General features: G+C 42.6%; 1 protein-coding gene across 14 annotated transcripts in view; it reads right to left on the bottom strand.

The window, feature by feature from the left end:
• The window catches only part of BRSK2 (BR serine/threonine kinase 2), a 327,520-nt gene that overhangs the window by 21,903 nt on the left and 289,808 nt on the right, over positions 1-15,809 (bottom strand). For 9 of the 14 annotated variants that reach the window (XM_030039921.2, XM_030039925.2, XM_030039923.2 and 6 more), the window contains 6 exons: positions 15,177-15,237; positions 10,671-11,283; positions 9,485-9,533; positions 4,585-4,708; positions 2,446-2,626; positions 1,657-1,746 (listed from right to left, as the gene is read on the bottom strand). In XM_030039921.2, the coding sequence (XP_029895781.1) occupies positions 1,657-1,746; positions 2,446-2,626; positions 4,585-4,708; positions 9,485-9,533; positions 10,671-11,283; positions 15,177-15,237 (1,118 nt within the window). The remainder of the gene's footprint in view (positions 1-1,656; positions 1,747-2,445; positions 2,627-4,584; positions 4,709-9,484; positions 9,534-10,670; positions 11,284-15,176; positions 15,238-15,809) is intronic. The other 5 variants (XM_030039932.2, XM_030039929.2, XM_030039931.2 and 2 more) reach the window with 1 other exon arrangement.

The raw sequence follows: 15,809 nt of genomic DNA, 5'->3' as shown, positions 1-15,809 counted from the left end.
CTAGAGAGCCTCAGTAACTAGCACATATTAGAGTGAAGAAGTTAAGAGAGATCACCATGTTATTTACTTTTTTAACAGTTTTTTTCTCACCAGAAAGTAAGGGTGCACTTCTTTTCCTAAGAAACAAGGAATGCTTGAACATTGTTCATGCAGCAGGGGTAACACGAACTAGACTTAAAGGATGCTTTTCTATCTAATTCCCCTCATTCCCACTTGGCCCCAACACTTCCCAAGAAGAAGGGTTGGCAGAAAATTCTGCCTGCTTCCTTGAGTTCAATTTAATTTCAAAAGTCCAGACAGCAAAAACCTGAATCAACCATAGTTCTAGTATCCTCACCTTTCCTGTTTCCTAACAGAATAACCCATGTGCTGGGCACCCTTGCAATCCAGCGTGCAGAAGGTCAGGCAGTGCTGGGGGGCAAAAGCAAAATGGAAAATAGTATTTCCTGAACTGAGCATACTTCTCTGTCATGTAGTAAGCATACACTCTTCTAGATAGAGTTATTTTATCTTCAGCTGTTAAAGCCACACTTGTTAGACCAGAAGGATGTAACCCATATGTGCAATGAGCCAAGGACATCTGGGATTTAACTGCAAGACGCAATGCCAACTTCATTCCCCCGCTTTTGTCTTGGCTTGTTCACACAAAGGTCAAGCATAGAATTTGGCTCTTATGTATAATATTTAGTTACTACCTTTTCATCATCATACAATGGGAAAATTCTTCCCAGTCCTCCTGCCTCTTTGTCTTCTTCCTGCAGCCTCTGCTCTGCCTTGCTCTTATTTTTTCCGTGTATCTGTATATTCTTTCTGCTTGTCCCCATTCCTCCTTCCTTGAAGCACTCCCAATAGCTAAGCTTCCTTAAGTTTTCAATTTTCACCTTCTTTGTTCTGTCCTTTTAAAGGATAGAGGAGTTAACACTGTTATTTTTTTTGTGTGTGTGTCACCACTAGTGTTCAGAGTGAACATTTGCTACCTAATGGTGGGATGAGGCCAATTTCTGCATTATCAATTCAGGCTGCCTGCAGATTCAGACTGATGTCATTGCAAAGGGTCACACATGTAAGGCTTTCTTTACCACCATGAGGAATTGAAATTTACTTTAAAAATAGATAAAATATAGCTTCTGCAGAACCTTAGTATATGATTTGTGCTACCACAGTATTGGGCCAAGAATTTGATCACACTACTGGAAACTATTAGCCACTGACCATCTGAAAATGCTGCTGTTAATGGCTAAGTTAAAAGTAGCTCTCAACTTTGTTCTGGGACCCTCTGAAGCTGGAAGTTTCTAAAGCATGCCTGAAGGGTTTGAAAATCAGGTACCTTCTAGAGCACGTCCCTATTCTGGGAGATTTTGGAGCCGGAGAAACTCTGGAAGATCTATTGATGATGCAGCTTTTGATGGAGAAGTGGGCAAATGGCTCTTTGGGCGGGAGGAGGGCAGAAACTGTTTAACTGGGGAATGCGCTGGGAGCACTGGAGTGGGAATGAGGGAGGAGTAGGGTGGGTGGGGGGAGTTACTGCTCTGTCTGAATGGAGCTTGTTTCTTGCTGTAATCAGAGGGATGGTCTCCCTCAGCCTCCTGGTACTGAGAGGCACTTCACCTTCCTGTCCCTGCTGAAGCAAGGTGCTCAACAGTAGAAACTACTTACCTGATAACTGCTGCACTGAAGGCTGGTCATGTGTGCTTAACAACTGTGCCTGAATGGTTTCTACTACCCTCTTAAAACGACGGCTTGGACCTGTGAGGAGAGAAGAGGCACAAATAGCCGTGAGAGGAGCGGGAACCAAATCCTCGTACAACCCAGGCTGGAGGGGAAGGATCACAAGTATCTTCCCTTCAGTCTTGTCCCCAAGAGTGTACTGACAGTGTATCTGTCCTTCAGCCGAAGGCACGGCTTTGAGGAACCATTATGCAGTCCCCACGTCAACAGGGACTGTGGTGTGCTGATAACAGGAGGAAGGATGGCTTCTGGGCTCCTTTTGTAAAGACAGAAAAGGTGGGGGGGGGGTTCTTTGTTTGTTTGGTTGTTTTAACCCCTGTGGGGGGCATGTGGCCACCCAGAAGAAAAGGGTGATTGCATGTTTCTGCCAGAAGGAAGAAACCAGTGGCCTCACAGTGCCCAGCTGAGACACTGAGACCTTTAAGTGAAACAAGGAGACAGTACAGGGAGATACTTCAAATCTGATGCACAGAGCAGCCATTTTAGCACTAATGATGGTGGTGGCAACTTCACCTCTTTGGGAATCTCTTTCTCTCCCAGCACTTCCATCACTACTAACACCATTTTTGTTCCTGATGTTCTCCTTGCCCCTGTCTGAATTTTCCCCTGAGGTCAAGACAGTTACATTCTTTCCCCTGGCAGAGCTCTTTTTGCAGGCCTCTATATCAGCAAGGACAAAGCCAGCTTGCACCCATTTTACAGCTTTGCCACGGTTACCTGATAAGAGTGTGAAAGTGACAGAATAGATCCCATTCTCCTTCTGCGCCTCTCCCCCTTCTGTGTATGTTATGTCCACCTGGAACTTCACTGGCTTCTGGAAGACAGCAGGACCTCCTGTGGACTTATATTCTGCACGGAAACTTGTCTGTGAGATGACACTGTGACTGAGGCTTGGAATCTGAAACAGGTTGGTAGAAGGAGATAGTAGAACCAGAGCACAAAGGGAACAAAACTGCAAAATTTGATTTAGAATAATACACATTTCCAGAGTGGGCAAGATTTGCTGGATTTGCTTCTGGACTTGAATTTGTAATGTATAGAGTGTTCTTGTGAAATCAGTAAGAGTGCAGGTTGCTTGGCACCACAGAAGAATGCACCGCTCCTTACAGGACTGACCTAAATTTAAAGGTTGACTATTGGTGGAATACCCAGCCTGCTTATAAATTTAGACTTTGCAGAACTTCATACACTCAGTCTTTCTTTTCCTACTCAACTACCAGTTTTGAGAAATGCCTTTTGCTGAGTGAAAACTGATATTAAGGGAGGGGGCAGCAAAGTCAGTGGGATATAAGACTGGATATAAAAAACCACCTGAGTAGCCTGGTCTGATCTCATAGCTGATCCTGTTTTGAGCAGGAGACCTCCTGATGTCCTTTCCAACCTCAATTGTTTGGTGATTCTATGATATCAAACAGACATCAGGACACAGAGCCGACACTTAGACAAGTGCCTGGGATATCTCCAGGGAAAGCATGCCTGCAAATAACTTACCCAAACCACAACTCCTATCAATATGTAAAAGAACTCTGAGAAGCTTTCTGGTATCATCCAATATCTGTATCTTCAGACCCGTGGTAGAATTTCATAACTACCTAATTTTCAAGCAGTTACCATTCACAGTTCCTGCCAAAATTTAACATACTTACGTTCTATTTATTGCTTCATAAAGGACCAGATTTAAAAAAACCCAACAACCCCAAATCATTTGGAAATCTGGCCTCTAATTTAGGAGGAAAAATGAAGATGAGTTCTTTGAGAAGCTGAACTTAAGGACTTACTTAGCAGGCTGTGACAATGCATTTAAGTTTGAAGTTGGCTCTAAGAGACGATTCATAGGGTTTGCATACAAATCACTACACCACACCTCAACCCACACATGTGGGGTATGCACAGCATCACCAATATCAACAGTAGTGCACACTACATCACAATATAAACCCAGGAGCACAGCTAAATGCATAAAACTGATATAGTAACATGGCTGCTTCAAACCAATCTGAGATAGATACCAGTGTCTGATGCATGCTACTACACTGCACTTGCTCCTTGTATGCCTGTACAGTTAAAAGGATTATGGCTGGGTTTTTTGAAGAAATTCATTGCAGCATCATAGAGACTAAAAAGGAGTGCAGTATTCTGTGGAAAACAATATCAATTCGACAAACGATATAAGAAATTAAGTCTCCTCTTAATTCTATTCAAAAAGTCTAATTATGTTGTCAACTACCTTGAATTGAAAAATCTCTCAATTTACTGTGCTGACTTTTTCTCATTGGTAGTTCTAGATAGTGAGAATGAGGACTTTCTATAGAAAAAAATGACAACTACCCTCTGCTTTCCCAGATTGTAAACAAAACGCATCTGCAACAACTGATACACTGGTCACCAGAGGAAATTACCCTTCTTTCTGCCATACAGCATTGAAGAGGAGGTTTAAAGTAACAAATGCAGATGTGAGACAGGATTTTTGTCGGACTAAAGTGGTGGACGGCATACCTAGCAGAGCGAGATCCAATCTGACATGCAGTCGGTGACTGTAAGGTTAGTTTGACAAAGCAGCAAATTGCTGTCTTGATACCGCACCAGCAGTGTGCTCTAATTGCAGTGATATTCCAAGCACTGGCAACCTGGATACCCTGCCAAGAAGGCTGAAATCTTCTCTCACCTTAGAGAGCATTATCTACAGTTAGAAATTCAGACAGAGTCCAGTGGAGGCCTGAATCAACAGGCCACATAAATTAAATCCACAGAGGATGCATTTGAAGGAGCAGAGACCCTGCCCGGTAACGTATGGCACAAGGAGTCCTGGAACTGAGCAGTGAGCAATGCCTCCAAGAAGCAGCTGGGGTGACTTACCGAGAGGAAAGCGTGGACAATATCAGCCTTAATGGAGCTTAGTGGTTTGTCCTTAATGACCACAAAAATCTGTTCTTCCTTCTCCAAGTTGATGAAGTTACCGAACCAGGATTTTTTGGCAAGCCTGATGTGATGAAAAGAAAGAGATAGTTTAGAATATTAAGCACTACTTCTTACAAACCCCCAGCTAGAAAAAATATTAAAAAACACACAAGGAAGTTTTGATAGCACTCCAGATGTGATATTATTACTAGTAGTAAGTGGAAAACAGTGTCAGAGAACACCCAGAACAACATTTCATTTAGTGAAAGCTGTTAAAATGACGGACCACACAGTGTTAGTCTGGCAGCATGCATCACAAACAATGAAAAATCAGGAGCAATGGTAACTCTTTTGACTGAGCCAATATACCAATTAATACTGCATACAGAAAGTGCATATAAGCCAGGGGACACGTTTCTGGTTTGTCTCCCGGGATCTCTTCATTTCTTGTGAGAATATGCGAATGCTGGTAACACAGGGATTTAAGTTTCTTCCCACCCAATTTCAACCCCTTTGGTGTTCTAGGATTTGGAAAGTTCCTTTTCTGAAGGTGTCCTGTTGGGCTGACAGTACAATCACAGGATCTTGCTTTTTAAAGCAAGCTGTAGGTTTCACTGGACCTCCAATCTGTCAGTGAGTGAAATCCACTCCTACACAGACAGCCAGGACAAAGACTGTCCCACTCATTAGTCCCATTCAGGGTGTCTGTATAATGAGTGAACTCTGACCATCCCACAAAGGAATGACTTTTCAGTACTAAGAGAGAAGATATCAACATCACGCAAAACACAGTTCAGGCTTTCCACTGACAGCAGTCCAATTTCTCAGTTCCTTTCAGCATCAGATGGTGGTTTCATCATAAAATGAAATTGCTCTGTTTTTTCACACTGATCGTATCAGCAAATGTTTCATTTTGCTTATTGTTTCACCATCACAATGCACTTTGTTGACGTTCCCTTTTAACTTAAACAGGCTAAAGGAAAAATGCAGGGACATGAATGTTATTGGGGGACACTACCCAGAACTTGAAGGTAGCACCTCTGACCAGTGTGGTTTTGAGGGGAGAGAAGATGCTGTCAGCCATGACATACAGCCAAAGAACTGCTGGACCAACGTAAACCCAAGGAAAATTCCACTGAAATCAGCCATATTCTAGTAGGGAAGAATTTAGCATGAAAATGTCAGAAATGAAAAGACCTGCCACCAAGAGATTGCAGTTTTTTTCCTCCATAGGATACTTTAGAATGCCATGACAAGTCCAGTTTGCAGTATGGCAAGCAATAGGCTTTCACTTTTTTTGGTGGACTTTCACCACTCAGTGGCAGAAGACAACCTCTCCAGACAAGGAGAGCCATCTGCAAAAAGGATTACTATACATCAGCTTTCCAGCAAAGCAATAAACAGCTGGAGAGAGTTATTAGTAGATCCACTTTCCACGGCAAAGAGTCAGACTGAGGCAGAATGAGGAAGGGCACAGACTAGGAGAGAGAGGAGCAAACTAGGACACTAATTTGAAGTCTAAACCTTCGGGATAAAGAACAAAGCTTGACCTCAGCAGCGTCCAGCGTTTTGCACTCATTCCCCATTCCAGAGTGCTCCATGATGCAACTGTCATCTCACTGCCCATTTAATGCACACAGTAGAAAGACCACCACTGGAAGACCACTCAGCTGTGCAAATAATCATTTGATTCTACTTACTGCAGGCAACCAAAAATAAGAGTACAGAAAGATTCACTTGCAATTTGGTAAACCAGTGCCCCCCACTCAATTAAAGTGGGCTGGAAAACTGTCACTCCCTAAAATATTCACAGGCAGCTGTAACTAAGCCAGTGAGCCAGAGATTAGCATAGGGAGCAGTAAAGAGAAAGGGCCTCTCATTTAAATGGGTCGTTAAGGAGCCAGGGTTAGAGTGTGAAAGGAAATTACATACTAATTAGCTCATGTGTCTCACACACACCATAACAACACCACAAACCCCTGGAGAGCTGGGGCAATAGCTCCATGCATGCAAAGGGTTTATGCTCATTAGTAAATTAGCACCTGGTTATCCATCTAAAACGGCTGGTTGTCTTAGGCTTGCACGTATCATAATCTGAACCGGGGTTGGCTATATGGACTCCCGGGGCCCAGTGTATGTCACACATAGAAGCTGGGCCTGGAAAAAGTGTGCATATTTAACTGCAGGTCTGCCATGTTAAAATATGACCTTTCGTTTTTGTATTTTCATTAACGGTTTTGTTGGCCCTTCAATTATAGGTCTCTTAACAAGCACAAGTTGAAAGGGCCCCAGAATATAGGGAGGTTTTCTCCTGTTCAGCTTGGCAACTTGGTCTGGAGTCTCCAGAGTCCAGCTGGGCTCTTTTCTTCGGCAAGGTTATCACCAATAATACTGACTCTGGAAGATTCACTGATAGCCTGGGCTACGCTCCATCTTGTAAATCACTGGAATTCACTAAATAATTTTGCTGGTGTCACAGAAGATGGAATAGATGCCTGTGGCCTCTCCTGCTTCTGGAATGAACAGAATCAAGACAAAGCACCCATGCACTGGCTTTTCTCCCTGAAATCAGCAGAACTAGCTGTGCTCATACACCCAGGGAATAGGCCCACTGAAGAAAAGGGGGCAGCTTTGGAGTAAAACGACACAATAAAGGTTTCCCTCCTCTTAGAGGGTGTTAAGCACTACTAACTTGGGTTAAAATTTTAGGGTATGAATCAAGGATCCTCAGCACCCTGAATGAGATACTCCAGCATCTCACAAGATCAGGCTGTAAGCAGTAAAAAATGTACTTAAAAATAACAATCGTCTCTTGTCATGGCAAACCTCCTAAGGGGGAGGGAGATAGGAGATATGTGTGGGAGGCTGGGTATGTAGATTACTCCAGGGAATCTAATCAGGTGTCCAGTTGATGAAAAAGCAAACAGATTAGCATGAAAATGGAGGCTGGTGCTTTATTACTTCACACTGAATTTCTCACTGCTATAATGTTGTTCCTTTTCCTACTTTCAGAGTGTCTGACTGCATCGCCCTTTGGAGAGCCTCACTGTCTTCCCTATCTGTCCCTGAGCGCATGGATCTGTAACCTCCAGAGGTTTACCTGCGTGGCATAAATAACAGCATTTCTACTCAAGCAAATGGAACTCTGCAGGTTTAAAGCAGCTGGAGTTATGTCTCTTTAAATGTCAACCCTAACACATTTTCTAGGACCTTTTCATATGAGAAAGAATAGCATTACCCAGACATGTCAAAGTGTATTACTTAATCATCAGGTTTGTTATATGAATGGCAGTCATTGCTGTACCAGAGCAAGGACATGTATTTATTGCTCAACCCATGAGGTCAATACAGCTCTTGATAAGGATATCTTTTTTCTTACAGAGAGGAAGAAAATACTAGAAAAAATAAGACATGTGGAAGTGGGCACGGAGCAACAAGACATCTATCGTTAAAATATAATCCAGTTCATTATTTTTTATGACTTTTATTATGTTTACTGCAGGGTGCAGCCCAATTGAACTCATTAATTTGGCAATTATACAGAAAAAGAAAAAAGGGCCTTAGGCTTTGACTTGCATCCAAACTGCCTCAAATGACAGGCACTACTTCTCTACACCAGCTTTTAAAGAGTGAGTGGGAAGCAGAGAAGGCAATAAATTAACAGAAAAACTTCCACCAACACACATGCATGAAGAGAAGAGAAGAGAAGAGGAGAGAAGAAATTGAATTCTGAAGGTTTTCTGCTTTAATGTACTTAAAAACATTTGAGATAAAAGTATCATATATTTCTTTGATAAGGATGCATTCATTTTATGAAATTCTCTCATGCCTCTCTATTAGTAAATGTTCCAAAAGTGTTGAAAACACAATTTATTCCACTTTTCTTCCTGGATTTCTTTTACTACCTTTACTATTCCCTAGTTCTCCCTCTCCTGAAGTCTTTGTCCCTCTCCATTCTGCAGCATTAGATATAGAGTGCCCATCTTATACCAGATAAATGCCAAGTCTGGGGAAAGTTGTTAAGGCAATACCATTGTCACCAATTACAAAACTTTGGGCCCAAAATTTCCATCTACAACTCATGAATATTTCACACAAGTATCTTGACAAAAGGCCAAATTGCCTTCGTTGGCAGGGTAAGTCTATGGGCATTGGGTGCACAAACACAAGCTGTGAAAATAAAAAGGAATAATTTGGCATCTGTTGCATATATTAGGAAGTGTTTGGAGCAGCACTCTCTGGCAGGGACTTCCAAACCTGCCATGCAGTGACGCACATTTGTGTAGTGAAATGGTTGAAATGTACGCTGACTTTTAGGAATGAGTCTGGTGAATATGAAGCAGCTTCTACATGTCCCAGTGCTACTGCCTAGAATTAACACTGCATTTACTATCGCAGCCATTGATTCCTCTGAATTATCTTAGCAGAGGCTTCTGCATGTTATCCTGAGGATACAAACTCTCTTGTACTAAGAGGAAGACTTTTTAGTGCATAGTTAGTGCCAGTATAAGCCATTGATTATCCTCTCCACTCCCCAAGAGCGATCTGCTTGACAATCAAATGAAAGAAGAGAGAAGGAACATGTTACAAACACAGTAAATTCAGCAAGCCATGAGAAAATGAGGTGGTTACTGGGAGACTGTTTCATCACCTGTTGACCCCACTGCCATTACTGAGGTACAGGTTTTATCCACGGTCCTTAGCAGAAGAATGGTTTCACATCTCTATCCCACTCACAGGATAAAAGGTTACAGTCAGATACTGATCCAGAACAGGAATGTGTCAGCCTATGACATTCAGGCAAGGAAATGACATTGGTATGTGGTGGAAAAAAGTAGAGGACTGGCAAATTACTTACTCTGGGGATGATTCCGGGGTTAAATTAGACATCTCCTCTGGTGTAGGTACTACCCATGCACACACAGCCAAAGAGAGGGAGGGAGAAAAGAAATTGGTGATTCAGTACAACTTCTGTTTTCTGCTTGTATCCCAATGAAACAATTCTAGCATTACACCTTCTTGCATTTGCCCACTACCTCTGCAGACTAGTTCTGACATTTGAACATTGGTCATATGTCTCTAGATCACTGTATCTAATCAAGTGCTGCATTTCAAGGCTCACCCTACCCTTCCTTAAATCATTATATAATCTTGCACTGGCTTCAGTGGTTTCTGGTTTAGACCCAGACACCATGCCAATTTGATTGCTTTACGATTGCTTCAAAGCCCAGTTGGATTCAGCTCAAGCACTGCTGCAATTCTCTGCAGTTCTCTGACCATCTCAGAGACAATGCCCTGACCATCACAGTTCAAACTCAAACTCTTCCTCCTTTCCCATGGGATTACATCCCAGTACCCTGTAAAACCACTGGGTGTTGGGGTAGCTGCTGCTGACATCTGAGGATAATGCATATGACTTTGGGTGCCCTTTGCCTGAATGCAAAAAGCCACCTGGAGCTCAAAGAAGAAAATTTTGCACATCTCAACACTCTAGAGACTCTCAAAACTGAAATAGGTCAGCAGATATGAAACCACTGATTGTATTAAGGAGATTTTTACACCAATTACCAACAGAGGTAAAAAAAGCATTAACCAAGATCACACAAGTTGTACTTCAGAAGGACAATTTCAGCCTACTGCCACGGGCTATCTTTTTGCAGCAGAAGGCTCAGCCTGTGGCTAAGGACAGGCAGCGAAGTACAGCTGCAGGGGAAATGGCAGAGTTCTAGGTTTGCTGACAAAATCAGTGGAGAAGCTGAAGATAAAATTTTCTTGTGTTCTAAGAGTCACAACAGGGATAGTAAGAGCTGTATGTCTAGAGTGTGAAGAGGGCTCAGGAGATGCTGTTGGAGCAGGTGCAGTGGCATGACAGAGCCTGCTCACATGTGCCTTGGGTTAGGGCTGGCTGATACTATCACTCTCATTTTCAATACCGATATTCAGTCCTCAGTACATGAAATTTGCAGAGCCACAGAGAGGTATCAACTTGCTGCTGAATGTCTGTCCAAATCAGAACCACCCTCTATGTTTGGGTGAGTACTCACCTTGCAATTTCCGGCGATGGAAGCGAGGAGACCCCAGGAAACTATTCTTGATTGAGTTGAGCCGTGTCCTCCATGGCATTCCTCCAATGCTGGGGCTGGATGGTGGTGTTGGGTTGGGTGTGCCTGCTGGGCTCTCCTTTGGCGTATGGACAGGTGTCCCCTTGGGGGTAGGGAGGGGACTTCCCCTTGGAGAGGGGTGAGGGGTGACCTGTATGATGGGGATAGATTTGGTGCTTGGGTCAGTACTAGAAGGGAGCAATCTAACAGGAGACATAGGGTTGGTCTGCACTTTAGGAACAGCCAGCTGTGGGTTAAAGCCGGCAGCAGGCGAGCGGCCCTGAGCATTCTGCACAGGGGTGTTCTGGGAAGAGGGGGCGCTGGTATTGCTGGTAGGGAGTGGGTTGGATTTAGTAGACTGGAGTGGTTTTTCGGCCAATTTGCTCTTGGATGGCAAAGTCTGCGTCTTTGGGTTGGGCTGAAGTGCTGGCTTTGGTTGGAGTACATGTCCAGGCCTGGAGGCGTTCCTACAAGCATCAGGGTCCAAGGAGACTTGGGGTCGGGGAGAGAAAGGGAGGTCGGAGGTCTGAGGGGGGATGAAGAACTTTCTGATAGGCTACGAGACAGACGCAGAGTGTCCATGCACATCAAAAACAGTGAAATACGCATAGAGCGGGCGAGCAGAGAAAGGAAAGTCAGAATAAAATCCATCCGAGTCACAAAGATGCACCATGTCACAAGGAGACACAAGAGATGGAGGTGAAGGGGTAGTGGGGGGGAGGGATTTTGCAAAGAAACGAAAACGAACAAACAAACAAAAAACAAAAAAAAGACATGCAGTTAGCTGGGAACACAGCATAATCAACAACAGCAGCAGCGGCAGCAGCAAGAACAACAGTGTCATAACAGGCTTCATCATATTAACCAACCACATGTCAGCAAAGGAAAACAACAGAAAGAAAAGTCAAACAAAGGAAAAGTAAAAAAAAACAAAATGAAAGAAAGTAACTAAGAAAAAAGAAGAGAGAAATGCCATCTCTCTGGGATTGTTCTGATTGCCCTGCAGTGAGAGAAGCACGATGCTGTAGGGAGGTGAGGAAGGGGAAGAAGAACCACTCAAGCCACAGACAAATTGAGATGTGCCAAGAATGGGACCACCTCTTTCAGCTCCAAGTGCCCATATGCAAACCCAGCAGAGAGATGAAACTCAAAACAGGTGTGTGATACATACGGAGTGGTAGGCGATACACACAGGTTACTGCACACACCAGTCAGAACCTCTTTCCTTCCTCTTTACCCCTGACTCTGGCTAACGCACACCCCGGTTGCAGCCAGCCATTGCAGAAAGAGGGGGAAAAGGGAGAGTGATGCCATGTGGGCCTCCACTCTCCTCCCCTGGCCTGGAAGGTTAAACAACTCAGCATTCGCTTGGAGGCTTCAGAGTACACACCACCGCGAGAAAAATATGAACTCAGGTTGGTGTTTGATTTGTAAACAGCTACAGCAAAACCTCCAGAGAGGCCTGGCAAATTTGTTTATCTGGGAAGAGATGATACTTCCCATCAGACTTTATGCTTCTCCTGCAACATCCCTCATCGCATCGAAGGACAGCTTCATAATCAGAATTTCTGTCATAAAGTCACAGCAATATTTGCCATTATGTCCCAGTTCTATGGAGGGGGTGGGGTGAGCCATTGTTTTGTAAGACACAGTTTAAAAAGAAAAGACAACCAAAGTTCATAATCCATCACTGAGTTATCAAAATGGGACTATGAATTTTTTTTTTTCCCCAAACAAGAGCATTTATACATGTTAGAGGCATTTTGGGGAACCATTCATATGTCGACAGCAAACAGCAATACACAGACTTGGGAGGATAGATGCCTTTTAAAGGGATGTTAGCAAGCTAAAAATCACATTTAAAACAAAATGAACGTCCTTACAAAACATTGCTGTTAACACCTTAGATTACAAGTACTGGCAGAATTGTAAAAGTAGAAATCACTACTGAAGATCTTTAGCTCTGGTCTGCACTCAGATTCTGATTTCTATAAATTATTACCTCCTATAAATTATTTATCACCATTATTATTATCATCCATTCTTAACACCTAAAAGCTGTAATCAAGCACTGTCCAGACACACCATGTACATGTGACCATGCCTCAAATCTGAGTCCCAGGCAAGCACACTCCCTAGTGAGTTTACTTTTGGGGTTTGGTGGATTAGCACAATGTTGCCATATTTAAAAAATGCAGAAATGTATTTAAGACTTAATTCCTAAAATTGTTCGCATCAAAGTTTTGTAATTACTTTAAAGAACTTAGGGCTAGGCCACCAAAATTAAAAGAAAATTACTACATCAAAACATTTGTGTTGTTATTAGGATTGTAAAGTTAAACTCAAATCTGCCATGTTGGTAAATTCTGATCACCAATGAGAAAGGAAGGGGAAAAGATGAGGAAAGTGATTAATTTATGGAAGTCACTATCAGCATCTGCCTATTAACCATTTGCAAATGACACCAATGGGTAAAAGTCAAAGACTGTTGATTACAAATACTTCCTTGCAATTTTTATATCTTACGTGTATGAGGGTTTGAGAAACAAATCTGAAATAAATAAAGTCAAATTCAACTCCCACTTAAGCCATTAAGAATCTGAAGGGGCACCCTTAACTACCGCATTTATAATAATGAAATAAAGAACAAGATTAGGTCTATATTTCAGCTGGTGCAATGGGGAACACCATTAGCAAGACCTTGTGAGATTTAAAAACTCTTAGCTGCTGTTGAATTCAATTCCTCATAGGACTGAACCTAAGCAGTGCATATAGCAAAATGTGCATTTGCTTTTTAAAGTATATTCTTTCAATAATCTAAGGTGCTATCAGAAGCGTAGGTAAGGATGTTTAAAAAAAAAAAGATTTTTATTCCAACATTTCCTTTTAAGCCTCAAATTTGACCTGCTTTAATATCGTTATGATCTGCTGAAAATGCCATCTGGTTGCTAAATCCTTTTGAAGACTATTTAATCAACTGCCTATTAAGTAACAACGGTAAGATATAGCAACTATGGAACAGATCTTGTCATCCTTATTCTTTGATGTAGTCCTACTGAGATGTTAGAAATTGATCCCAAGAGATCAATTAATGAGATCAAGATTTAGTTTTGCTGCACTGGATGCTTATTTTGTGCACAAAACTGTTTCCATGCTCTTCTTCAGTACATTTTGCAGTGGCATAAGAGTTCTCAGACCTCTGCTTCATTCCACTGACATCCAGGAGTCCCAGTGCAGAAACAAGGAAATGGATGTTCACTGGTTCCTGGCACGTTAAAGACGCAGAGGAGACCACAAACACATTTATGCCAGTTGCAAAACAGGGTAACAATTGGGAGGAACCCAGAATATGTTTCAGAAGATAGTTCAATCAAGCAAGGAGTTGGAAGTTTTACTAGCCTATAAACTTACACCCGACAGTGTGTCTTTATGCATAAGAATTACACACAATGTTACTGGGGAATTACAATTTTAAATACTTGGAATACCTGTTATCTTCATGTACCTGAGAGTAGATCCATAGGTGTATCCACACCCTAACACATGGAATATATCCATTTCCAATGGAGGATGGCATCTTCTCATGAAGTCTTGAAAAGTATGTAGAAATCCTCCAAAGCCTCTGGGCCAGACAATTAGGTAACATGGATTGCCACAGCCCTAAAGACTTCTTGATGAGGACTGCAGTCTTGAAGTGACTAAGCTGACCTTGTCAGACATTAGGAATACTCACTCTTATCCCTAAAGAAGTTACTGAGGAGTGGGAGGCCTCTGCCATTGCACTTCAAAACCATAATAACTTTGCAATAGATGTACTATCAAGCATGTGTTGTACTAGATGAGTAACAGTATTAGTTGAGTATCAGTATTTAGTTGACTATATGTTGAATAAGGGCATGTGAATGTACCTTATTTATAGGGGTTTGAGTGTTCTTTTCTCATCTTAATTAGTCAACGTCTTACTTTCCTTTTAAATTTGCTAGCCCTCAAATTTGTACAATTTATTTTCTCTAACTTTCTAATACAAGCTATTCCGAGGCAAACCAAATCAAGCTGGTTGTAACCGGCATGGTTTGGTGCTCTACTGTGGCCTGATTGAAAGTAGCTGTGAAATGGTTCCCAATATTTGGCCTGAAACGATGCCGTATACAGACCTCAGCTGGATATGGCAGTGTTTAGTCATAGCAACGTTATTCTACATGGTTATGAGACTGAAAAAGGGCAGGGGCACAGTGAGATTCCTGCTAACAGTGCAGGGAACATGTATGAGAAATTCTCTGCTTGCATTTCTAAATAACGTTTCCCTCATGACCCATGAAAATTTACAAGCTGCCAAGGAAAACCAAAATATCGCAGCTAAGAGCCACAGCTCTGCAGCAACAGATGTCAAAAAGCATCAAGCATGTGTGAGTGAATTGGACCAACAGATCTTGAAGCAGCACCACTTACCCTTGGACTGCTGAGAGGACTGGTGGAGAGCCCAGACGACGCTCCGCTGATTGACCGAGACCTGAATGGACACAATAAGGAAAACAGCCCTCAGAAAACTTGGAGAAGTAATAACCCTGAACACCAGCCACCACAGGCACAGGCATGAAGTGAGGAGGAGGAGGGAGGCTGTCACTGGAAAAGCACAAGACTCTTGCCTTTCACTACTGTCACATTTTTCAGTTGTCCTACCCTCAAAACAAAGAAATGCTGTTGCTCAGGGAGGACACTATAATCCCTTTTCATTAAGAGAGCTGCTACCTTCTTTTTGGTCATCAAGCACATGGAAGCTACTATGTCTGACCTGTGCAAGCTGAACTGCTGAATTCAAAAAGGACTGTCAAGACATTCATGTTGGTGCTGAGAATTCTCTTCTGCGCAGTGCTGGTGGACACAGAATGAGATGTTCTCTGTCACGAGCAACATGGAAAAGCACCGTGTGTACAAGGCACAAACAGGTAGGGGATTCTTCCAGATATTAAGAAAAAAACCAAGTCTTCATGACCCAGGCACACAATTGTTTCCTACGTGATGACTTCCCACTGAAATCAAAGCTCACATTGGCTTAACTCTTTCCAGCTTCTCACTGATGGA

The sequence above is a fragment of the Aquila chrysaetos genome, chromosome 16 (genome assembly GCF_900496995.4).
Source record: "Aquila chrysaetos chrysaetos chromosome 16, bAquChr1.4, whole genome shotgun sequence".
Lineage (NCBI taxonomy): Eukaryota > Metazoa > Chordata > Aves > Accipitriformes > Accipitridae > Aquila > Aquila chrysaetos.
This window is presented reverse-complemented; position numbering and strand designations above follow the sequence as displayed.